The sequence below is a fragment of the Esox lucius genome, chromosome 17 (assembly GCF_011004845.1).
Source record: "Esox lucius isolate fEsoLuc1 chromosome 17, fEsoLuc1.pri, whole genome shotgun sequence".
In the NCBI taxonomy this organism is placed as follows: Eukaryota; Metazoa; Chordata; class Actinopteri; order Esociformes; family Esocidae; genus Esox; species Esox lucius.
Window position 1 is genome coordinate 44,222,609 of NC_047585.1, and position 26,373 is coordinate 44,248,981.

At 46.7% G+C, this 26,373-nt stretch overlaps 1 protein-coding gene across 1 annotated transcript in view; it reads left to right on the forward strand.

The window, feature by feature from the left end:
* Window positions 1-26,373, forward strand: part of igf1rb (insulin-like growth factor 1b receptor) — a 70,960-nt gene that overhangs the window by 24,174 nt on the left and 20,413 nt on the right. The window contains exons 4-7 of the mRNA XM_029113977.2: window positions 19,734-20,031; window positions 20,918-21,054; window positions 21,985-22,129; window positions 24,024-24,232. Of these exons, the coding sequence (XP_028969810.1) occupies window positions 19,734-20,031; window positions 20,918-21,054; window positions 21,985-22,129; window positions 24,024-24,232 (789 nt within the window). The remainder of the gene's footprint in view (window positions 1-19,733; window positions 20,032-20,917; window positions 21,055-21,984; window positions 22,130-24,023; window positions 24,233-26,373) is intronic.

A 26,373-nucleotide genomic window follows, 5' to 3' on the forward strand; every position in this document is an offset into this window, starting at 1 on the left:
TTAAATAAATGGCTGTCATCAGCACTGTGTTCCTTACAGTCTCAGCTTCACAACGCCCCCATGGGAGGGATGGGAACGATGCTGGTCGTCGTGTTTCCAAAATAAACTCTGCTGTAAATAGCCTCTGTCTGACAGGCTGGTGAGAGGGCTGAGGGACGGGACCCTTGGCTGTTCACAGATCCGTGCCGGAGGTCATGCCCAGGGCAGCGCCTAGGAGTAGCTTAACACCAGCCCTGACTGTCTGCTGGTTAACTGATCACGTCATACATTGTTGTGTTGATGTGACCTTCATCAGATGTAATGGTGAGGTTAGTCCTAGTGGGGAGGAGGTAATGTTGAGGTTAGTCCTGGGGGGGTAATGGTGATGTTAGTCCTGGGGGGGGGGGGGGGGGTAATGGTGAGGTTAGTCCTAGTGGGGAGGAGGTAATGGTGAGGTTAGTCCTAGTGGGGAGGGGGTAATGGTGAGGTTAGTCCTAGTGGGGAGGAGGTAATGGTGAGGTTAGTCCTGGGGGGGGGGGTAATGGTGAGGTTAGTCCTAGTGGGGAGGAGGTAATGGTGAGGTTAGTCCTGGGGGGGGGGTAATGGTGATGTTAGTCCTGGGGGGGGGGGGTAATGGTGATGTTAGTCCTAGTGGGGAGGGGGTAATGGTGAGGTTAGTCCTAGTGGGGAGGGAGTAATGATAATGTTAGTCCTAGTGGGGAGGGGGTAATGGTGAGGTTAGTTCTAGTGGGGAGGGAGTAATGATAATGTTAGTCCTAGTGGGGAGGGGGTAATGGTGAGGTTAGTCCTAGTGGGGAGGGGGTAATGGTGAGGTTAGTCCTAGTGGGGAGGGAGTAATGATAATGTTAGTCCTAGTGGGGAGGGGGTAATGGTGAGGTTAGTCCTAGTGGGGAGGGGGTAATGGTGAGGTTAGTCCTAGTGGGGAGGGAGTAATGATAATGTTAGTCCTAGTGGGGAGGGGGTAATGGTGAGGTTAGTCCTAGTGGGGAGGGAGTAATGATAATGTTAGTCCTAGTGGGGAGGGGGTAATGGTAATGTTAGTCCTAGTGGGGAGGGGGTAATGGTAATGTTAGTCCTAGTGGGGAGGGGGTAATGGTAATGTTAGTCCTAGTGGGGAGGGGGTAATGGTGAGGTTAGTCCTAGTGGGGAGGGGGTAATGGTGAGATTATTCCTAGTGGGGGGGGTAATGGTAATGTTAGTCCTAGTGGGGAGGGGGTAATGGTAATGTTAGTCCTAGTGGGGAGGGGGTAATGGTAATGTTAGTCCTAGTGGGGAGGGGGTAATGGTAATGTTAGTCCTAGTGGGGAGGGGGTAATGGTAATGTTAGTCCTAGTGAGGAGGGGGTAATGGTAATGTTAGTCCTAGTTGGGGGGGGGGGTGTAATGGGGATGTTAGTCTTAGTGGGGAGGGAGTAATGGTAATGTTAGTCCTAGTGGGGAGGGAGTAATGGTAATGTTAGTCCTAGTTGGGGGGGGGGTGTAATGGGGATGTTAGTCTTAGTGGGGAGGGGTAATGGTAATGTTAGTCCTAGTTGGGGGGGGGGTGTAATGGGGATGTTAGTCCTAGTGGGGAGGGAGTAATGGTAATGTTAGTCCTAGTTGGGGGGGGTGTAATGGGGATGTTAGTCCTAGTTGGGGGGGGGGGGTGTAATGGGGATGTTAGTCTTAGTGGGGAGGGGTAATGGTAATGTTAGTCCTAGTTGGGGGGGGTGTAATGGGGATGTTAGTCTTAGTGGGGAGGGGTAATGGTAATGTTAGTCCTAGTGGGGAGGGAGTAATGGTAATGTTAGTCCTAGTTGGGGGGGGGGTGTAATGGGGATGTTAGTCCTAGTGGGGAGGGAGTAATGGTAATGTTAGTCCTAGTTGGGGGGGGGGGTGTAATGGGGATGTTAGTCCTAGTTGGGGGGGGGGTGTAATGGGGATGTTAGTCTTAGTGGGGAGGGGTAATGGTAATGTTAGTCCTAGTGGGGGGGGTGTAATGGGGATGTTAGTCTTAGTGGGGAGGGGTAATGGTAATGTTAGTCCTAGTGGGGAGGGAGTAATGGTAATGTTAGTCCTAGTTGGGGGGGGGGGTGTAATGGGGATGTTAGTCTTAGTGGGGAGGGGTAATGGTAATGTTAGTCCTAGTTGGGGAGGGGGTGTAATGGGGATGTTAGTCTTAGTGGGGAGGGAGTAATGGTAATGTTAGTCCTATTTGGGGGGGGGGGGGTGTAATGGGGATGTTAGTCCTAGTGGGGAGGGGGTAATGATAATGTTAGTCCTAGTTGGGGGGGGTGTAATGGGGATGTTAGTCATGGGGGTAATGGTAACATTAGTCTTAGTAGGGGTTAATTGTAATGTAAGGCCTAATGGGGGGGGGTATGGTAATGTAAGGCCCAATGGGGGGGTATGGTGATGTTAGTCTTTGTGTGGGTGGTGGGGGGGGGGGGTGATAACAGCAGCCCCATGCCTACATGTTAGTCCTAATAAAGGGATTTGTTTTCTCATGAGAATATCCAACTGTTTTTGTGTTTTTGACCCCTGTGTCAAGGAACAAGAACAAATTATTTTCAAGTGTTAAGTTGTTTAAAGTTTAACGTTGCCTATTTGAACTGTTGTCATAGCTGTACAGAACACTGGCTTAACATTGCCCGTCTCCCACCTGGATCCCTGTTGCCTATATAGTGTCCTGGGCCCTGGTCAAAGCCATGTCACTGTAGGGTTAGGGTGCTGTTTAGGACACTGTCATCTGTTATGGTTTACAGCCCTGGAGAGGAGGTCCACAGGCTCAGACCTGTTCCACAACAGTGGGAGCTGAGCGTGCGGGAAATGGGCAACATGAAAACAACACCCTCGTTTCTCCTCCCCCTTTCTCCCTTGTCTGGCCTTTATCCTCCTGTTATTTCGTCTGCTCCTTTGTCTCCCTCCCTCCCGCCCTGTCCTGCATTTCAAAACATGTTTGTTGCAGCTTGAGGCTCTGACTGTCATCCTTCACAGCTCACAGCCTGTTAGGTTACAAAGGACGGTTGGCTGACAGGAGAATGATCCATCCAAGCCTTTTTCCTCATATTAATACACCTTGTCATCTTCCATGAAAGAGTCAACTTCAGCCCGTTAGTCCTGGAATGCAGGCTGCTGTTGATCTGGCTTGGTGTGTACTGTCCTACCTTTAAATACACAATCCCAATATAATGGCCTAGTGTTTAATATCTACTGTAGTTCTACATTTCTTACATATACACACCTATTCCCTGTGTATTGCCACCTATTCCCTGGGTGGCATTATACTTTTTCCCTGTATATGGCCACCTATTTCCCTGTATAGGGCCACCTATTTCCCTGTATAGGGCCACCTATTTCCCTGTATAGGGCCACCGATTTCCCTGTATAGGGCCACCGATTTCCCTGTATAGGGCCACCGATTTCCCTGTATAGGGCCACCGATTTCCCTGTATAGGGCCACCGATTTCCCTGTATAGGGCCACCGATTTCCCTGTATAGAATTTTCCCTGTGTAAAATGGCACCCTAGTCCCTATATAATGCGCAGAGCTATAGACAATGACAGGGCAGAAGAAAGCGGCACAGCTTAAGCTGAATGGGGAAAATAATGTGATCAATGTTTCCCTCTTAATGGAACGAAAGAGCACCCCAACAGTGTCTTCACACCTGTAAACCCCCAAACAGTCTGCCAGACAGAAGGCCAGTCATAACAGACGATCAGGTAACATTGTGATTTTGTAGAGGAAATACTGTTGCTAATGGGAAGGTCAGTCTAATCAGAGTGGCAAGGTCACATCCTCCCTCTGTTGTATTGGCCCTCCAGGTCTGGATGTATCGATAGTACAGGGCCTCCAGGTCTGGATGTATCGACCGTACAGGCCCCCCAGGAATGGATGTATCGATAGTACAGGGCCTCCAGGTCTGGATGTATCGACCGTACAGGCCCCCCAGGAATGGATGTGTCGACCGTACAGGCCACCCAGGAATGGATGTGTCGACCGTACAGGCCCCCCTGGAATGGATGTGTCGACCGTACAGGCCCCCCTGGAATGGATGTGTCGACCGTACAGGCCCCCCAGGAATGGATGTGTCGACCGTACAGGCCCCCCAGGAATGGATGTGTCGACCGTACAGGCCCCCAGGAATGGATGTGTCGACCGTACAGGCCCTCCAGGCATGGATGTGTCGACCGTACAGGCCCTCCAGGCATGGATGTGTCGACCGTACAGGCCCTCCAGGCATGGATGTGTCGACCGTACAGGCCCTCCAGGCATGGATGTGTCGACCGTACAGGCCCTCCAGGCATGGATGTGTCGACCGTACAGGCCCTCCAGGCATGGATGTGTCGACCGTACAGGCCCTCCAGGCATGGATGTGTCGACCGTACAGGCCCTCCAGGCATGGATGTGTCGACCGTACAGGCCCTCCAGGCATGGAGGTGTCGACCGTACAGGCCCTCCAGGAATGGAGGTGTCGACCGTACAGGCCCTCCAGGAATGGAGGTGTCGACCGTACAGGCCCTCCAGGAATGGAGGTGTCGACCGTACCGGCCGTCTAGGTCTGGAGGTGTCGAAAGCGCTGGACCCCCAGGTCTGGAGGTGTCGAAAGCGCTGGCCCCCCAGGTCTGGACATGCTCCAGATGTATATAGTCTACCCTGATCCCCTCAGCAAATCTAGACTTCTACCTATCAGTGTTGTTAAAAGATTAGGATCCTTTTATTGTCCAGTTGTACACAGACGTCAAACTGAAATTTGACTTCCTCTTTTATTTTTGCTAGAGAATCGTTTTTCTTTTCCTGAGGCACTACAGCCAGCAGAAAAACCAAACAGCAGCTAAACTCATTATTAACAACTGCTTGTCCTTGCTACTGGAACAGCAGAAAAACTCTCATTAGTAACAACTGCTTTTCCCCGCACAAAGGATTGTGGCCACTTCATTATGTAGTTGTGAGAGAGTAAGTTCTCTCATTTTCTCTCTCTCTTTCCTTCCACCTGTTTCTGTGGTGACAGTATGCGATTCCACATAGTTTGCATAGTAAGGAGACCACTGTGACACATGGAGAATCAGGACAGCTGTATCAGGTTATTTGGATCATGAGTGCTTATTAGTGGACAGTAGGGAGTTATTCAACACAATGGCTTACAGTTTCAGGCAAATTATAATATTTATAACAAAATAATGAACTGTCTATACATTGTCAATTTTGGCTGCCGATTTCTTGTCAGGGTCTTTAGGTATTGCAGCCATGTTATTGACAGGTGTGTCTTTAGGTATAGCAGCCATGTTATTGACAGGTGTGTCTTTAGGTATAGCAGCCATGTTATTGACAGGTGTGTCTTTAGGTATAGCAGCCATGTTATTGACAGGTGTGTATTTAGGTATAGCAGCCATGTTATTGACAGGTGTGTATTTAGGTATAGCAGCCATGTTATTGACAGGTGTGTCTTTAGGTATAGCAGCCATGTTATTGACAAGTGTGTCTTTAGGTATAGCAGCCATGTTATTGACAGGTGTGTCTTTAGGTATAGCAGCCATGTTATTGACAGGTGTGTCTTTAGGTATAGCAGCCATGTTATTGACAGGTGTGTCTTAAGATTTAGCAGCCAGGTTGACAGGTGTGTCTTCAGGAATAGCAGCCAGGTGTTCTACATGTGACTTGTGGTCTGGCACAGTCTTCGCTGGAGAACATCCTGCAGTGTGTGTCTTGTTTCATAATCCCTGTCATGTCATCAGAATTACACAATATGCAGTTCTTCAAACGTAGCATGCAGGCCAAAACTTTTAGACTTCCTGCAAGTTTCTTCCTTCTTTCCAGATGCTGTTTCCTTCTCTGAGGGGGTGAGATTTGTTGCTATTCACCACTTGAGTCAGATGTGTAGTCCTTTCAGATACACATTCAGATACTGAGTTTCCCTTCCCTGGACCAGAGACCGATACTGTGGTGGACTGAAATCAGGGAGGGGCCCTGGACCAGAGACTGATAGATAATGTGGTGGACTGAGATCCCCCTCCCTGGACCAGAGACAGATGGATAATGTGGTGGACTGAGATCCCCCTCTCTGGACCAGAGACGGATAGATAATGTGGTGGACTGAGATCCCCCTCTCTGGACCAGAGACAGATGGATAATGTGGTGGACTGAGATCCCCCTCCCTGGACCAGAGACGGATAGATAATGTGGTGGACTGAGATCCCCCTCTCTGGACCAGAGACAGATGGATAATGTGGTGGACTGAGATCCCCCTCTCTGGACCAGAGACGGATGGATAATGTGGTGGACTGAGATCCCCCTCTCTGGACCAGAGACGGATAGATAATGTGGTGGACTGAGATCCCCCTCCCTGGACCAGAGACGGATAGATAATGTGGTGGACTGAGATCCCCCTCTCTGGACCAGAGACAGATGGATAATGTGGTGGACTGAGATCCCACTCCCTGGACCAGAGACGGATTGATAATGTGGTGGACTGAGATCCCACTCCCTGGACCAGAGACGGATTGATAATCTGGTGGACTGAGATCCCACTCCTTGGACCAGAGACCGATTGATAATGTGGTGGACTGAGATCCCACTCCTTGGACTAGAGACAGATAGATACTGTGATAAAGCCGTGGTATCTGGCTTTATTGTTGAAACGTAGTTTTTGTTTTGTGAGACACTCCCAAATAGTACCCTAATCCCTATTGTACACTACTTTAGACCGTACTTCCCTATATAGCACATTCATTTTCTACTTTCGACCAGCGCCCCTCCAGTCAGACCCTGTGGGATATGGTGTCTGTTGAGATTCAGAGCCGGGGGCCTGCATGGCCAACAGGTGGATGTGTTCTGTTGTGACTGGGGACGGAAAGGAGGAGGTGGGCAGACTAACTAAACACCAAACCCAGCAGATCTGGGGCATGACTACAAAGCCCCCCCAGAACAAAAGTACACTGCTATTCCTTGTATTTCAAGCCCTTTCCCAGACACATATTGCAACCCCAGAGCAATGACATGTTTTCATGTTTAGAACAACTGTAAACTTGGAACGTCTCCTAACTGCAACCTCAAAACAATTCCCAAATGTACACTGGGACAGAGGGAGGGATATGGGGAAGACACAAACAAACTAAGGCTGACTTCCCCCCCCAGGTCTGATTTCTCCCCCTCTGTCTCCACTCAACAATGTAAAATGGTAACACAGTGAAACAGTAAAACAAAAACAGTCATAATGATTGCTTCAGAGAGAGCAACAGATAGAGGGGCTTCAGTAATGGACGGGCCAGTTTGGCAGACAGTAATGGACGGGCCAGTTTGGCAGACTGTAATGGACGGGCCAGTTTGGCAGACTGTAATGGACGGGCCAGTTTGACAGACTGTAATGGACGGGCCAGTTTGACAGACTGTAGTGGACGGGCCAGTATGACAGACTGTAATGGACGGGCCAGTATGACAGACTGTAATGGACGGGCCAGTATGACAGACTGAAATGGACGGGCCAGTATGACAGACTGTAATGGACGGGCCAGTTTGACAGACTGTAATGGACGGGCCAGTTTGACAGACTGTAATGGACGGGCCAGTTTGACAGACTGTAATGGACGGGCCAGTATGACAGACTGTAATGGACGGGCCAGTATGACAGACTGTAATGGACGGGCCAGTATGACAGACTGTAATGGACGGGCCAGTATGACAGACTGTAATGGACGGGCCAGTATGACAGACTAATGGACGGGCCAGTTTGACAGACTGTAATGGACGGGCCAGTTTGACAGACTGTAATGGACGGGCCTTTATGATAAACTAATCAAGTCATCACGACTGGTGTGTGGGCCCAATCAAAGAGGTACATTATGTCCTGTTAACAAGTGGATGACAAGTCAGTAATTCTAGGGAAGATGGAATATAAAATGGTCATACAGAGAAACAGTAAAATGGAAACAGTCAAACTGTTTGCTTCAGAGAAAGCAACAGATAGAGGGACGGAATTAAAAGTTAGTTGCAAAATGCTTCATGAAGTTGGGCTGTTTAATCTGAAGGTGGTTGTGAAGTGCAGAAAACAAAGTTAACCAAATGGCATATGGCTGGCTATCTTAGCTATCTAACTTCTTTAGACTTGTCCATCCAAGAGAGCCACTGTTATGAGTTTTCCAGTTGGGTTTCATGCCGAGCCCCGTGCTCATGGAATTTCTAACAGAGTAACCTTAAGATTAACCTTAAGGTGGAAGCTAAACTGTAAAAGAGACAGGTTTTTTAAGAGCAGGCTAAATCACGATAAGAACCTGAGGAAGAGCCACTGTCCAAACAGTAGAACAGTCGACTAGGGATACAGCCCTAATTTAAATAAATAAAATGCCAGCCTAATAAACAGCCAAAACACTCCTCCTGTCCTGAATGAGTTCTTCTGCACAGGCAGACCGGGAGAGACACAGAAAGACATCCAGGGGATGTTCTCTTCTGGACTGTTCAGCCGTTCCAGTAAATATGCCGTAGCTGTATTTCCCTGGGGACTGTAAACAGCGAGTCGCACGTCCATAAGAGGAAGGGTCTCAGATTTTTGCAGATGCTGTCAAGGTTGCTCCCTGCCATGCATGGCCCTGAAACACCTCCGCCCAGCTGCAATTCACTGAGGTCACCTCTCGTGAACTCCCAGCCTTCCCTCCCTCCCTCCCTATGTAATCCCAAGCAAGGCTAATCTGCCTACAGACCAAGTGGCTAGCAGGCCAACTGTTGTGAGTCACTGCTCTCCCCCTTTTTGCCCCTCCCTCTCTTTCTCTCCCTCATGGTCAGTGACTAGATGGATGGGTGTCTGGTACAGGGATTCATCCCTCTGATTCAGCTGTAAAGAACCTTTCCATCTGTCTGTAACCTTAGACCTCCTGTCTGTCTGTAACCTTAGACCTCCTGTCTGTCTGTAACCTTAGACCTCCTGTCTGTCTGTAACCTTAGACCTCCTGTCTGTCTGTAACCTTAGACCTCCTGTCTGTCTGTAACCTTAGACCTCCTGTCTGTCTGTAACCTTAGACCTCCTGTCTGTCTGTAACCCTAGACTTCCTGTCTGTCTGTAACCCTAGACTTCCTGTCTGTCTGTAACCCTAGACTTCCTGTCTGTCTGTAACCCTAGACTTCCTGTCTGTCTGTAACCTTAGACCTTTTGTCTGTCTGTAACCCTGGACCTTTTGTATGTCTGTAACCCTAGACTTCCTGTCTGTCTGTAACCCTAGACTTCCTGTCTGTCTGTTACCCTAGACTTTCTGTCTGTCTGTAACCCTAGACTTTCTGTCTGTCTGTAACCCTAGACTTTCTGTCTGTCTGTAACCCTAGACTTTCTGTCTGTCTGTAACCCTAGACTCCCCGTTTGTCTGTAACCCTAGACTCCCCGTTTGTCTGTCTAACCCTAGACTCCCCGTCTGTCTAACCCTCGACCGCCCGTCTGACTGGCTGTACCCCTCGACCGCCCGTCTGACTGGCTGTACCCCTCGACCGCCCGTCTGACTGGCTGTACCCCTCGACCGCCCGTCTGACTGGCTGTACCCCTCGACCGCCCGTCTGACTGGCTGTACCCCTCGACCGCCCGTCTGACTGGCTGTACCCCTCGACCGCCCGTCTGACTGGCTGTACCCCTCGACCGCCCGTCTGACTGGCTGTACCCCTCGACCGCCCGTCTGACTGGCTGTACCCCTCGACCGCCCGTCTGACTGGCTGTACCCCTCGACCGCCCGTCTGACTGGCTGTACCCCTCGACCGCCCGTCTGACTGGCTGTACCCCTCGACCGCCCGTCTGACTGGCTGTACCCCTCGACCGCCCGTCTGACTGGCTGTACCCCTCGACCGCCCGTCTGACTGGCTGTACCCCGCCTGTATATCTATTCTAGAAACCAGGTAAAGGGAATATAATAATGTAAGTATGGTATTATGTAGCGAGTATGTAAATTGACCATATAACAGTAATTTCTTTGTGTGCATGCACTTGCTTACCACAGTGTTCAAACTGTTAGTTATAATGCTTATGTGACCTGTTAAAAGCCCTCCCCCCTCCAAAATATGTCAAGTAAATGTTAACTACAGTGTATGCCCACCCGGAAGAGTGACGCTATATTCATCAGTCTTGTGGAGATGCATGCACACGTGAATTATGGGGCATCTGCACACAAGAACAAAGTTAGTGTCTGGCCCTGCAAGGTGAGAAAAAGGACCTGTTACCAACCACCGAAAAGCTGTGGTTTGAGGAGGGGCAGAAACAGAGTGACCTGTGTGTCCTGTCCTACTAAACCCTGCGCTGATGGCTCAGGACAAACAGGTAGCTGTTCACAGTCATCTGATCCCTGCAGTGTTGGCCCAGCCTGGGTCTTATAGCTAACTTTCCACCAGGCCCCTCCCCAAAACCTCTAAATAGGCCTCTTTGCTAACCTAGCGACAACACGGCCAATTCGCACATTACCCTAAAACACTGCGTGATGCGACTTGAAATGATACGTAGGTTTGTGTCATATTGTGTTTCTGTGGACATTGGGGAGGTGTCAAATCAATATATAACTGTACGACACTGTTTTTCAACCCGAAGCCCCCGTTTAAAATCTAGTTGTTGTCCTGGGACTGAAGCTCATGAAAACCCACCGCTATACAAACCCTTGGTACATGTCACTGCCTCTTGTCTCAAACTAGCAATGTACCTGTATAGCATTCATATGTATTTTCTCCCATTAAGAAGACTAGCGTGTGATGTTGCTGTACTGTAAGTCGTTGTTTTGAACAGACACTGCCCCTTCCACAGTGATACGTTCAGTGTACTGATAACAAACATACAGTGACCATTTACATTAAGGCCGTGGCTGGGACAGTAATGTTCAGGTTGCCGTGGCGGTGAAACTAATGTTCAGGTTGCTGTGGCGGTGACACTAATGTTCAGGTTGGTTTGTGTTTTTAATGTTGACAGATGGGTTTTGTTTAGGTCTAATTCGCCATGATTAAGGCAGCTACCAAGTCATTTCATCTCAGTGGTGGGCTGTCTGTCCCTGTGGGACCCTATGTATTCTGGACAGGCGTGCCCCTGCCACGCCCACTCCAGATTGTTTTTGGATAGTTGACCTCTCCCCTGTGTGTGTGTGTGTGTGTGTGTATTGCGCCATCCTGTCCAGACAGTTTGTTTTCCAGCAGAATGGTTAATGAATGGGAAACGTCATCATAACAGCAGAGCAGAAAGATAAAAAAACATGGCAACATGAAAAGACTAGAGCAGAATAGGGACATTGTTTTGTTCACCCTCACTGCTTCCATTCAGCTCATTTATTTAACTGTCTGCCACTGTCAAATAAATGTGACTGTCTACCACAATCTCTCTAATACACAACATCCCAGAGCCTTGTGAGGGCATGCCTAGTGTGGAGCCTTGTGAGGGCATGCCTAGCGTGGAGCCTTGTGAGGGCATGCCTAGCGTGGAGCCTTGTGAGGGCATGCCTAGCGTGGAGCCTTGTGAGGGCATGCCTAGCGTGGAGCCTTGTGAGGGCATGCCTAGCGTGGAGCCTTGTGAGGGCATGCCTAGCGTGGAGCCTTGTGAGGGCATGCCTAGCGTGGAGCCTTGTGAGGGCATGCCTAGCGTGGAGCCTTGTGTGGGCATGCCTGGCGTGGAGCCTTGTGAGGACATACTGTACCTAGTCTGGAGGTTTGTAAAGACACTTAGCCTACTGTGGGAACTGGTGGGGACACATTGTATGTAATCTGGAGCCATGTGAGGACATGCCTAGTTTTCAGAGGACAAACTGGGATTACAACACTTGGACTAGATACAATACTGGATCTCCTGGCTCCATGGCAAACATTTCTCCACTGGGCTGTTTTCCAAATTGCATCCTATTCCCTATGTAGTCTACACCATGTCCAAAGATCTGGTCAGACACGTTGCACAACATAGGGAATAGTATTAAATTTGTGAGGGTCATATGAGTGTCACCAGAGGAACTGAGCAGCCCATGGATGTTGATCACTAGGAATGATCTGTTATGAAAACACTCCTGACAGTGCTGGGTTGCCCATAGTGAGGTTAAGTGAGTGTCACGAAGACTTAATGAATCCTGTTTGGTTTTAGCTCCAGAGTTTTGGCCTGTGGTGTAGCAGTGACCCACAAGTGAGTTTTGTAAGGTACACCGTTGTGGGTTCCTCAAATCATTACATGACATCCCCCACCACAAGACACGAGTGCAAGCCCATGTAGATGAAAACAGAAAAGCCTTTTGGGTAAATTATAAATGGAAGCTTGACACCGTAAAGGGTGGCTTATGTTGTTGATGTGGCCTTCAGATTTGGTTCATTATGAAAGACATTTGACCAAGGCTGAATTCAAGGGGAGTGGTTTTAAGTGGGTTCACATTGTGTCTGCTTTTCAGTCACCGACAATATGATTGAGCTTGTTTGATTGAGTACGGGCACCGATTTATCTCAGTCCACGCTCAGCACTGAATAGAAGCTGTATAGAGATTGTTTCAGAGTTTATTCTCAAGTGGCATGGGAAGTATTCCTACTGTAAGTCCAATCTCAGTTTTCAGCACAACCGACCTTAAGAACGATAATATTCCTATTTTCACTTTGGAGGCAATTGAAAAAATATTATCGGGGAAATAAAGTAATTCATGCCATGTATGGTTTTAAGATATGTTAGCCCTTTCGTTTCAGTAACTCTTCAAATGCAAACTCTACCTGACTGTATCTAATGCATCACAGATCAACTCTGTTTAGTATTAAACCTGCAGAGATCATCCGCTATGCTTGGGGAAATTCTTGTTTGCATAACCCGACTCTTGGTTCAGTGTGTCAGCATTTCTTCTGTTGACGTTTTCAGTGTATCATGATGAAAATGTAAATAGCGTGTTGGAATAAAATGAAAGCCATATTTGATATGCTCGTAGGAAGGTTATTTGAAATACTAAATATATTCGTAATGAGTGGAGCAGCGCTATAAACGACTTGGTGTCCTGGAAGGTCTTGGTTCCAAATGACACCCTATGCCCTAGATGGACCTGCAAAGGTCAGTTTTTCAGAGCCGCCACCGGACCTCATTGGGTACATCTGGTCCTAGATCCACCCAACAGAAGGTCAGATATTTCTCCCCAACCCGACCCATCTGCGTATACTTAGTTCTGAGAGCCAAAACATTAACCGCAAAAAAACATAATTATATTCATGCCTCCAGACATAGCTAGCCATCATATTCTTAACTTCATTTACCTGCATTAGTACTATTTGAGTTCCTGCTGCACTGCAAAATAATAAAAAAAAAATAAGAAAATGTAACTACATTGCTCTTTTTTGACTTTAAGGGAACACTGAAATGACGCACCCGGTAATGAAAAAAAAAAATTAAAGATCAACATTTTTACAGCACATTGTGTAAATAGTTGAACAAAATGACGTAACAACGGTCAGTGGAATCCAAATTCACCAACCGATTGAGGGCTGGATTCAAACTCACACCGAAAATCTAAGTTTAAATTTGAAATCACAGGCTGTTGGATGAATTTAATCACGGCAACTCATAAAGTGACTCAGTAGTGTGTATTGCCCCCACGTGCCTGTATGCACTCCCGACAACGTCTGTGCATGCTCCTGATGAGACGGGGGATGGTGTCCTGGGAGATCTCCTCCCAGACCTGGATCAGGGCATCAGTGAGCTCCTGGACATTCTGTGGTGCTACTTGGCAACGTTGGATGCACCGATACGTAACTTCCCAGAGGTTCTCAATTGGATTCGGGTCTGGGGAACATCACTGACCCACCCCCTAACCGGTCATGCTGGAGGATGTTGCAGGCAGCATAACGTTCACCATGGCGTCTCCAGACTCTTTCATGTGCTCAGTGTGACCCTGCTCTCACCTGCGAAGAGAACAGAGAACCATGTTGTTGAGACTGTACTGGGAGACACAACAAACCTTCTAGTGACTGCACATATGGATGAATTGGCTCCAGGTACTGCCTCATGCTACCAGTAGTGACAAGGACACTAGAGAAATGCTAAACTAGAGAAGAATCAGTCCGGAAGGATAAGGAGAGGGCAATTGTCTGTGGCCAACACCTGCAAAACCATTCCTTTTTGGGGGTTGTCTTGCTGTTGCCCCTCCAGTGCAGCTGTGGTCACTTTCATTTGCACCAAAACAAGTCACATTGATTCACAATCGCTTATGCTTCCTAACAGATTGATATTCCCTGAAGTTTAATTGACTTGGTGTTATACTGTGATGATTACATGTTCCCTTCAATTTTTTTGAGCAGTGTATATTTGAGGAGTTATTTGATTGAAATAAGTTAAATCTGCCAATGGAACAAGACAAATTACTAGATATTCAAAGCATATTTTATAAAACCAAGCGGTTTTAGCTTGTTAAGAAAAATATACCTTATTTTAAGGATAAAAACAAGATGAATATACATAATACAATTTCTGCAGTGTACTCCTCTGGGGTCTGAATAGTAGATCCCGACCGATTATATCGGCCAGTATTAGCAGTATACCGGTATTTGTATCTATGATTCATTCACCGATAAGAGATTGATATATTTGTTTGCAATTAATTGTTTATTCTGAAGAGGATGCCCTATCACTGGCTTTAAGTTCACCCACAACCTTAAAGAGCAACGGACCGCTTTCATAATAACATTGTGATGTACAGTATGGGTTTTCAAAAAGTCAGCACTTGCTATTTCCATGACAGTTAGCTAACTAACTAACTAATGTTAGCTTGATGGGACTGGGGAAGTGTATTGCACAGCTTGCACTGAGGGGGCACGTTTAGCTTTGTCTGAAGTACTGTAGTTTCGTCACAGAGCTAATGTTTGTTATCTAGCTAGCTGTCCAGAAGAGTTTAGCTTGGACGAAAGCAGCACTACCACCACCAGACCAATTTATTTACTTTTAAATTATGACACACTTATTTGGCAACGTTCCTACTGTTGATAAAAACGTAGTTACATAAAACATTATAGTTGTCATCTCGTTTTTGTTGAGTTGGCTAATGTGAGGCAGCTCAGAGCGAATCCAGCATCAGATCCATGTTTAGTTGGTGCTACAATTGCAGTAGTGTCCGGTTGTTCGACAACAATTGCCTTTTTCTGTTGAACATCTGGAAATTAATTGCATCCATATCAAGAATCTGAAATTGGCTCCATGATTTGCCTACATTCAAGAAAATCTTACAATTATCTGCAGAACGTTAACTATGAATATTGAAGTGCACCACTGAAGTCAATACGTATGTTTTCAACACGGTCACGAGGTAGTGATGGATCGTTGGCAAACAAACACTTTTTTCAGGTGTATTTGATAAAGGAATCGCATTCATTTGGCTCAGTGATTTGCCCATTGTTAACGTTAGTTTTTTAACGTTTTCAACCGTTATCTGGCCGTCCTAAAAAAATATCAGTAGACGTAGCTAGCTACTTGTCTGCAACACGCCACATCAGTATGCTATTGACTACCCAAGTTCACCGGCCCGGGGGAATGAGGTGACTGGCTGGTCCGTCTTAGTTATGTGATATGCCGTTGTTATAAGTCCTGCAATGACACAATGAGCATCTGCATTTACATTCGTGACCAGCGCGGTCACGGGCCCGGGAAATGGATTGTCCGCCACCCGCTTAGCTGTCATGTAGACAAGGTGCTGTCGGCTATTAGCATGTCTGGTCAGGGATTGTTTTCAAAAGTTGTCGGTGCCTGTCTAAAAAGTCGACCCAGGTAAAAAGTTGGGCTTCCGTTTGAGCACATAATTATCCTTTACTGCAATCTTCACTTTGTGTCTCCCACCAGTTGTTTAAAAGAATGTATTGAGATTAGAGAAATAACATTTGACAACCACTCGTCACATCACAACTTAACTCATGATTGACCAACAGTGCGCGCCAAGAGCTGCAAAACAATTGCCGGATGTTGAGTTTATAATGCGATTTTAAACATTTTCAATACTATTTTTTTTTTTGCACTGGGCGGATCGGGACAGTGAGTTGCTCGTTCAACTTTCCCGCCGTTATTGTCGAGCCCAGAAATAGTTCCACTCAAAAATCGGAATCGGTATTGGGTACAAAAAACTTGGTGGGGCTCTACAGAATATTCATGCTCCAAGACCTGCTGTACTCGATTCCTCTGGGGTCTGAAAAGACCTACTCCAAAACTGCAGTCCTCCAGTCCTCTTGGGTCTGAATAGACCTGCTGTAGACTGCTACTGCTGCATGTTCATGCTGTCCATTTCCCTTGATGTATTGTTCTTTGAGGGATTTTCCCATAGCTGTATAAGGAGATCATACTACTGTGAATTAATCTCTGCAAGGCTAGCTTTTTTCTGATAACAGGGTGAAAAGATATCCATTAAACCCGCAAGTTGGCAGGTTGTCTCCCCTGTGTTTTGACTTGGCCTTTGAAATTGTCTGCATCAAAACCCTTTGGAGCCTTTACCTGTATGGTCAGAAATTGTGTTGGATTGTCTCCATGTCAGAACCTACCCCATGTTACCAACTATGCACTCTACGGATGATCTCCATGTCGGAACCTACCCCATGTTGCTAACTATAAGCTACCAAGTTTTCCCCACCAAAAAACCTGGTAGCTTCTGGAATCTTCCGGGGGCAGTCAGCTGGCCTAGCACTGCCCCAACACACCACCTTTCTCTTGGGTCCTCTTCAGGGGAGATATTTTAGTGATCAGGACAGAGGCCAAAAGTAGGGAGAAGCATGGGGGGACCTGAGAAGGCTGAAAGATGGAGATGGAGGAAGATGTCCGGGAGATGGCGCGTGCCGTAGTTTTCCTGTCTCCTCCACTCTAAGTTAATAAGATGCCCTCCAGGTCACTGAACACACCCTGTGTCCATTCCCCGTGTCTCTCCGCATCACAACATGGGATATACATTCTACTTCTCGTAAATATCCGTCGCAGGTTTTAAAGTTGACCCTTTCTAACATCTCTTCCAAAGACCACTTGTTGCCTTGTGCAGAAAGCCTATGAGCCATCTAACGGTCTGACGGTTCCCTCGCTGTAGCGTGACCCGGTTCTCCCTGACTGAGATACAGTCCAACAGTCGTTATTCTCCTCTAGCATAAAAAATTGTCTGGCATTCATTTTCTTGTTTCCGATCTTTCTACGTCAACGAAAGCTGCATTTTCAATAGGCGTGTTTCGACTGTTCAACCTACCTCCTCAATTACCCAACCACATACCTACTTTACCTACACACCCCTGATGTTCCTGAAATCACAACACCCAAATTAGTTCCTGTATAAGGTAAAGGGAAAGGGTGGCTTTTCATCTGAGTATTTGCATCTGGGTGGCAACAGCATCCTAAGCCAGTGCTTCCTGTCAACAGGTGGCTGTCACCTTGGAAACCGTTGTCTGTCTTCCCCAGCAGATCAACCGCCATAACATGACAACAGCAGATCACTGACTGTAGCATAACAGCAGCTCACCAGCCATAACATGACAATAGCAGATCACTGACTATAGCATAACCGCAGCTCACCAGCCATAACATGACAACAGCAGATCAGACTGTAGCATAACAGCAGATCACCAGCCATAACATGACAACAGCAGATTACTGACTGTAGCATAACAGCAGCTCACCAGCCATAACATGACAACAGCAGATCAGACTGTAGCTTAACAGCAGATCACCAGCCATAACATGACAACAGCATATCACTGACTGTAGCATAACAGCAGCTCACCAGCCATAACATGACAGCAGCAGATCACCAGCCATAACATAACAGATCATTTCAGAAAACAAGACTAAGATGAGACTGTTTTCCGATGCTGTTTTCGCTCATCCTTTCATGCCGCTTTACATTGCAGGTCATTTGTTAACCCCAGTACTGGTCAGTGTACCATAAAGGATATAAGGTGTCTTTTGGGATTTACGCATTACCAAAGCAAAGCAGCGGAAGAGTGCTTTGAGTAGGATTCCTCCTACGCAGCAGATGAGTAATACAGCCTTATTGAGCAGCTCCCATAGTTCAGTCACTGCTAGAGTTAAGTAGAGTCTAGACAGGCTGATACATTACAGTAGATCTGGTCTTTAAGGAGACATTCCACTACAGTACACCTGGTCTTTCAAGAGACATTCCACTACAGTACACCTGGTCTTTCAAGAGACATTCCACCATGGTCCCCCTGGTCTTTCAAGAAACGTTCCGCTACGGTACCCCTGGTCTTTCAAGAGATATTTTAGTCCAATAGACCTGGTCTTCCATTGTTTAGACTGAGCTGTTCTGTAACAGGTCTCTCTTTGCCTAGCTGTTGTAGCAGGGACCATTGGAAATTCTGGACTGGACTTTTGTATCAGCAAGTTGGATTCAGAGAATCTTTTTTTATTTTTTTATTACAGCTTAGTCTGATCGTGAGAGGGGAAAGAAAGATGTGGAAAAACACTGAGTCAGAAGTAATCTAAAGGAGAGTTAGATGAATACAATGAGGTACTTGAGTCTTTTATCTCCTCTAGCTCTTTTGAAATGTATTTGCCTGATACCGAGTTGTATAGACATGTCTGCTTTTAGTACTTTAAGTCTTTAACCCTGAGCAGATCCTGTTGCCCTTTATTACCCGTAATTGTTATCTGAGATATTATCTGATCTACTGACAAGAAATACTTACTGCGCCATCAATTTCAATGTTTAAATCTTAACATGTTGAACTTGATAAAGTGTGTGTACCCAGTAGCTGTGGCTAAACACTATGCCAGCTAGGAAGCTGGTGGGCACAGAGGAAAAGGAGTGAAGTGCTTTGCTTCATTATACTAACATGGCAGTGCCTTAAATGTGTTTTCCTCGCTAATAGGACATAGGCTCTCTGCCGATTTTATGATGGGTGATTCTGAGGATGTTTTTTCATGTTTAATGGGTAGACTGAAGAAACGTTCTACTTGTGTCATGGAGGTGAAATCCGTTCTGCAGTGAAGCCGAGTGAACCCCAATGAATGAAGGCCTGGCGTCCTCGTTCTTGTTTTCACATGGCTTGTAACAGAAGGCGTAGCAGGGATGTTGGGTAACGTATTAGGGTTTAAAGTTGTCTGCTGCGCCTCCCCCTCTGCCACTCGGCTCTGGTTGTAAACACTGGTGTACGCACGCCCCCCACCCTCCCCCCCACCCGTTTCAACCACACGACAACAACATGGAGCAAAGAGCAGTGGGAGGAAACGCAGTCTGTTGGCCAAACCAACCCTGCTGTCTGTCTGTGTGTCTGTGTGTCTGTGTGTCTGTGTGTCTGTGTGTCTGTGTGTCTGTGTGTCTGTGTGTCTGTGTGCTGTGTGTCTGTGTGTGTGTGTGTGTGTGTGTGTGTGTGTGTCTGTGTGTGTGTACATACTGATGTAAATGCGTGTGAAAGAGCGTGTATATCTTCTGAGACTGCAGTCCGCTGTGTGTGTGTGTGTGTGTGTGTGTGTGTGTGTGTGCGGCTCTACTAGCTGCCCTAGGCGGAGTGTGTGTTTTCTGAAAGCGCAGTGCAGACTGTCTCGGCTCTCTGTATTCCTCCTCTGGGGGGGGAGGTGGGGGTATTGCTGTAATAACACAGCTGTATATGGCTGGCTCCCTTTCTGACTGCCAGACAAGACGCGCCATCAGCCGGCCCCACTCATTTGACTCCCCCCCCCCCCCCGTGTCACTGACGTGGAGACAACGCAAAATGACAATTCATCAGCGGCTGGCGTGCTCCTCTGTCTGTGAATGCCGTGCGTGGCGATCCAGTTATCTGCCGGGTCTAACGGACCGGCGTCTTCCTCCTCCCCTCCTTCCTCCTCCTCAGTGTGCCCTAACCGGTGCCACGCCTGCACGTCTGACGGCCGGTGCTGCCACGGCCAGTGTCTGGGCAGCTGTGCCGAGCCGGACAACGACACAACCTGCGCCGCCTGCCTTCACTACTACCACGACGGGCGCTGCGTTCCCGACTGCCCGCCGGGCACCTACAGGTTCGAGGGCTGGCGCTGTGTCACCCTGGACTTCTGCGCCCGGGTCCACCTGCCCGACTACGACCGCTTCGTCATCCACGGGGGCGAGTGCATGCCAGACTGTCCCACCGGGTTCACCCGCAGCGAGAGCCAGAGGTGAGTGGGCCGGGCTCCGGGTCGGTCACTCGAGACTCACAGCGACACTGTTAGGTGTTGTCCTTTGCTCAGTGAGTGATGCTCAAACCTGGGTTCTGCTTACGTTGAACTCCTAATGTGTTTATCTGGAGTGACTAAGTGTTTGACTGAGTGAGCAAGTGGCCAGCCTAGAATAGCTATATGTAATTACCTAAGCCTGTTAGGTGGCCCACACGGAGACTGTATCAGGTCTCCTGTCTTCATTAGGACACACGGTCTAACACTGTTAGCAGGTTCTCCAGACGTGCAGTACCAGTCCAAAGTTTGGACACCTAGTCATTCAAGAGTATTACTTTATTTTCCACGTTGTGGAGTATTAGTGAAGACTTCAAACTATGAAATGACATATGGAATCATGTTGCAACCAAATAAGTGTTAAACAGGTCAAAATACATTTCATAGTGTAGGTACTTGATAGCTTGATGTCAGTTCTGCACACTCTTTGCATTCTGTCAACCAGCTTCATGAGGTAGTAGCCTGGAATGCGTTTCTCTTAGCCTAACAGATGTACCGTGTTAAAAATGAATATGTTGAATTTGTTTACTTTTTAATGCATTTGAGCCAGTCAGTAGTTGTGACAGATAGCAGTTAGTCTAGTCTAGGACTAAATAATCAAACACAATGAAATATGAGGTGTTAGCATGTTCTCTAAACCGACACTATATCTTACTAGTTTTCCAACTTTCTGAATGGTGTGGTCAAATGACACCATCCCAAAGACCACAATCTATCCAAAGCTACTGATCTCATTTCCTATGACTGCCCCCCCCCCCCAAGCGTCCTATACTTACTGATCTACATCCTATACGTTCTGTGCCCATCTCTGATGACGGTTCTTCCCCTCCAGTATGTTCTGCAGTGAGTGTGACGGACTGTGTGATAAGATCTGTGATGGGAAGGTCATTGACTCGGTGGACGCAGCACAGTCTCTGAAGGGATGCACGATCATCAAGAATAACCTGCACATCAACATCCGCAGAGGACGTAAGTAGCTCCTGCATGAGTCTGGAGGGCTGGTCCGTACTGGGTCCGCCTGTCCACCGGCAGAACGGCATTTGATTACGCTGGAATGTGCGTGAACGGTTGGTGCGGCTCTCGATTTCCTTGTTGAACCTCGACCCTGTCACTGAAACGTTCTCATGTCTGATTGGTCGAGGCTGCGTTGAGGCGGTGCAGAATTTCAGAGATGTTCCAGTGGAACGCCTGGGGTGTATTTTGTATAACTGTGTGCTGTGTTGTGTAATGTCACCATTCTCTTGTAAATGTGAAAAACAGTTGTCAAGTCCACAGACTGCTGTTTCTTCTTGGCAGAGATGTCACAAAGTCAAATGGTGAAGATTTAAAATCACAACATGTGTATGCCATGTATCACAATTAATCGGGTTTCCCTAGTGTTAAATTTCAGCTGTGACTGAACGTTAATTTTCCACATTTTCTACGAAGTTCTGTCTAGCTCATCAGTCAACACAAGCTATATTTATTGCTTCTGTCACCCTGAGGTTTCTGAATCAGAAATGTAGCTTCCACATTGTGCAAAGACATCTACATCAATGTATTTCCACAATAAACTATTTTGCTGGTAATTAAATTATATAATGGGTTTAAATAACTTGTATACAGTAAGTAAACTACAGAGCGTTAGTTGGAAAGCTAGCTGGTAAAACATCCATCAATGCTTGTCTCTAGCTAACTCAAACCACTGCTAACCATATACCTCATTGAAATAATTTAGCTTTGGTATTTCTGGTCAAATGACTCTTGCCAGAATGTTCTGTCAATAAAGGCTTTGCAGCTAACAAACCTTTTTTGTCTTAAAGCTAGCAATGTTTTCCTTCACTCTGGTCTGCATGCATTATTAGAATGTGGAGTCTGTACATTTCATTCAATATTTTTGTTTGTCTCTCTTTCCTGTAGAGAACATAGCATCAGAGCTGGAGAGTTTCATGGGGTTGATCCAGACTGTGACAGGCTATGTGAGGATCAGACATGCTCAGACGCTGGGCTCCCTGTCTTTCCTCAAGAGCCTCAGATACATCAACGGAGAGGAGCTGATGGAAGGGTATGTCTTTGCCTTGCGCGCACACACACACGCACGCGCGCACACACACAAGGACTCTGGAATGTTCTAGTGTATAAACAAAAGCAAGGTGGAATCGTGACCTTGGTGCTTCGAGGCTGTAAACCTTGGAATGGAGGACTCCCCGCCCGTGGAATTTTATCATTTCATTTGCATGATCCTTTACTGTTTCAGAAGGAGAAACAGTGAGCGCATGCTAGGAGAGGGATAAAGAGTGACATGGAAAAGGTGGGAGAGAGCAGGTACACAATAACCGAGTGAAAAAGGGATGCAGATAAACGAGAGTGGTTTGTTCTGAGGAATTTCCTGACCCTCCGAGTCTTCTCTCTACCTCGCTGTGGCCGAGAATGTTGCCATGGCAACCAGGGAGTGCAATGAGTGGTGGCTGTATTGGAATGCAGGGAGAGAATCTTCTGTGTCCTCGCCTTGACAACTCATACTGTACCTTCATCAACACACTGTGCCCCCTGGACTCAAGCAGTTGGATGACTTGTCAGTCCACAATGCATCATTAGAACAATCTGGACTATCAAAATAAGAAGCTCGCTATTTGTCGCAGACTGAAAATCTAATTCTACATTTTCTTGGTCCTTCAGCAAATCTTTTGAGGACATAACAAAGCTGTGCTATCGTTCATGTTCATCAAACATTGTGCTGCTCCACCCGGTCAAAGAAGCCGTCGCTTTGCTGAAGTCACCACCTCGAATTTAAGCTGTGTTCTGATGACTGTTTTAATCCTGGTTGCAGTATTCTGACAGCGCCCAGACATCTTGGCGAGGAAGGTGCAAGTTGTCTCAGTGCCGCCCTGCATGCCCCCCTGTGAATCTCCTGTGTCCTTGCCCTGCATATTGGACTGAAATGTCTGGCAAGCTCAGTTGTGGTTGTTGGCCGGTGAATATGTTCTCCCCAAGTGCATAGGCTCTGGTGAATGCCTCCTGGTTGAACCAAAGGCTGGCACAATATTGACTCTGTGGTCTGATTGAACATGAATCGAAGAAACAAATGTTTGCCAGAGATTCATCTTCCAGGGACAACGTATAACTCATACGTGGCAGGACCTTTGGGTAATCTGCCAGGGACAGCGTATAACCCGTACGTGGCAGGACCTTTGGGTTCATCTGCCAGGGACAGCGTATAACCCATACGTGGCAGGACCTTTGGGTTCATCTGCCAGGGACAGCGTATAACCCGTACGTGGCAGGACCTTTGGGTTCATCTGCCAGGGACAGCGTATAACCCGTACGTGGCAGGACTTTTGGGTTCATCTGCTAGGGACAGCGTATAACCCGTACATGGCAGGACCTTTGGGTTCATCTGCCAGGGACGGCGTATAACCCGTATGTGGCAGGACCTTTGGGTTCATCTGCCAGGGCCAGTGTATAACCCATACGTGGCAGGACCTTTGGGTTCATCTGCCAGGGACAGCGTATAACCCGTACGTGGCAGGACTTAGGCCCCCACTAATGACCCACCTCAACCTTGCTAATTCAGTGGAAAACAAAGTATAGTGGAACACTTCGTCCAAGGTCACGAGAGGGCCTTAACTCGGCCATGCCCCTCTCTCATGGTGTTGAGTTATCCGCTGAAGAATGTTGCTGTCCGAGGTCAGCTGCATTCCTGCCAGTCCAGAGTCCTTACAGAACAAAATTGGTTAAAGTTGTATAATTCCAATGCTCCTTTGCTGTCGTCTCTCTTCTGTTCTCTCTGGGTCAGAGTAAGATGCGCAATATATTTTGATAATCGTAAAAATAATTTTGTTCTTGTATGACTGCTTGTAATCCACCATAATGTCTCCTTCCTTCTTTTCTCTCCTCCTTCCCTTCCTTCTGTCCACCTTCCCTCCTCTCTCTCTCCCTCCCTCCATTCCTCTCCTCAGCATGTATGCCTTCCATGCAGTAGACAACCAGCACCTCCAGTTTCTGTGGGACTGGTCCCAGCACAACCTGACTATCCGAGCCGGGAAGCTCTTCTTCCGCTCCAACCCTAAACTCTGCATGTCAGAGATCCGGAAGATGTGGGAGAAAACGGGCATCAAAGAAGAGATCGATGAGGACGTTTTCAGGAACAACGGAGACCGAGCTAGCTGTACGATGTTATAGTCATATACACTTGACACGCAGACCATATATTGAATTCTAATACATTAGACCAGTGTTTCCCATCCCTGCTCCTGGAGGCACCCCTTCCTGCATGTTTTAGTTTTCTCTCTGCCAAAACACACCTGGTGTAGGTCACCAAGGACTTGGTAATGAGCTGATCATTTGAATCAGGTGTGACAGAGTAGGGAGAGATCTAAAACACTCAGGGCGTTGCCTCTAGGAGCAGGGTTGAAAAACACTGCTCTAGACACAAAGACCAAACTAGCTGTACGATAATATTCTCTAATACACTAGACACGCAGACCAAGCTAGCTGTACGATACTATTCTCTAATACACTAGACACGCAGACCAAGCTAGCTGTACGATACTATTCTCTAATACACTAGACACGCAGACCAAGCTAGCTGTACGATAATATTCTCTAATACACTAGACACGCAGACCAAGCTAGCTGTACAATACTATTCTCTAATACACTAGACACGCAGACCAAGTTAGCTGTACGATACTATTCTCTAATACACTAGACACAAAGACCAAGTTAGCTGTACGATACTATTCTCTAAATCACTAGACACGCTGACCAAGCTAGCTGTACGATATTGTCTAATACACTAGACACGCAGACCAAGCTAGCTGAACAATACTATTTTCTGTATTACACATGTAGCAGCTACCTAACACTACACTATTTTCAGTCAACAGTGATGACAAATTCCTTAATTGAAACAATGTATAGCATGTTTGATTCCCACACTTTATCGCCCTCTACAGCAATACCTCTGACATCGCACTATGTTAATCACTATCGTTTCTGCTTGTATCACTGATGGTACTGATAACAGTGGAACAGGTCAGTTACATTAAATAGCAAGCAAGCAAGTTTATTTATTTAGCAGAATTCATACATAGAAGCAGTTCAAGGTGCTTCTAAAGAAAAAGAAAAAAAATACAATAACATAAAATCAAATACTCAAATGAAAACATCAAAACAACATCATGATAATAAAACAGAATAAGAAAATAGAAATTGAATAAAAACATAGGAAGCTGTAAGGCTAAACAGTGCGGTTAAGTTTAAGTGCTCAGTCATAGGCACGTGAAATGAGAAGTATTTTTAACCTGAATTTAAAAATGTGTACGTTTGGGGCACATCTAAGATCTTCTGGTAGTTTATTCCAGTCGTGTGCAGTATAACTGCTAAACGCAGCTTGGCCATGTTTAGTCTGGACTCTGGGCTCTACTAACTGACCTGTGTTCCTGGATCTATGAGCCCTGCTCTGTTTATATTCTTCAAACATATTAGAAATGTATTTGGGGCCTAAACCATTCAGTGATTTATAAACTGATAGCACCAATTTAAAATCAATTCAGTAACTGCCTGGAAGCCTTTGCAAAAATGTTACAACCAAAGTGGTGTTTTCTGTTCTCTTGGTCCTGGTTAACATTCTAGCAGCAGCATTCTGAATGAACTGCAGCTGTTTTTCAGTCTTTTAGGGAGTCCTGTTAAGAGGCCATTACAGTAGTCAACCCTACTAGAGATAAAAAGCATGGATGAGCTTCTCTTGGTCTTTTTGGGACACCAAGCCTTTGATTCTGGCTATATTTTTAACTGTGGGACAGGTCAGTTAACTTAGAGGGTACTGATAACTGTGGGACAGGTCAGTTAAATTAGATGGTACTGATAACCTGTGGGACAGGTCAGTTAACTTAGATGGTACTGATAACCTGTGGGACAGGTCAGTTAACTTAGATGGTACTGATAACCTGTGGGACTGGTCGTTTACATTAGATGGTACTGATAACTGGGGGACAGGTTGGTTAAATTAGAGGGTACTGATAACTGTGGGACAGGTCAGATTAATTAGAGGGTACTGATAACTGTGGGACAGGTCAGTTAACTTAGAGGGTACTGATAACTGTGGGACAGGTCAGTTAAATCAAATTAATGCTCATAACAGTGGAGCAGGTCAGTTAAATCAAATTAATGCTCATAACAATGGAACAGCAGTTTTGACTTGGGGCCTTTTTACACTAGTCTATTTTTTTCTTAAAAGTATCTTAGAAAACTCAAGCTGCCAAATTGTTTTTTTTGCATAAACTTGCTCTCTCAAGGTGCTTCTTT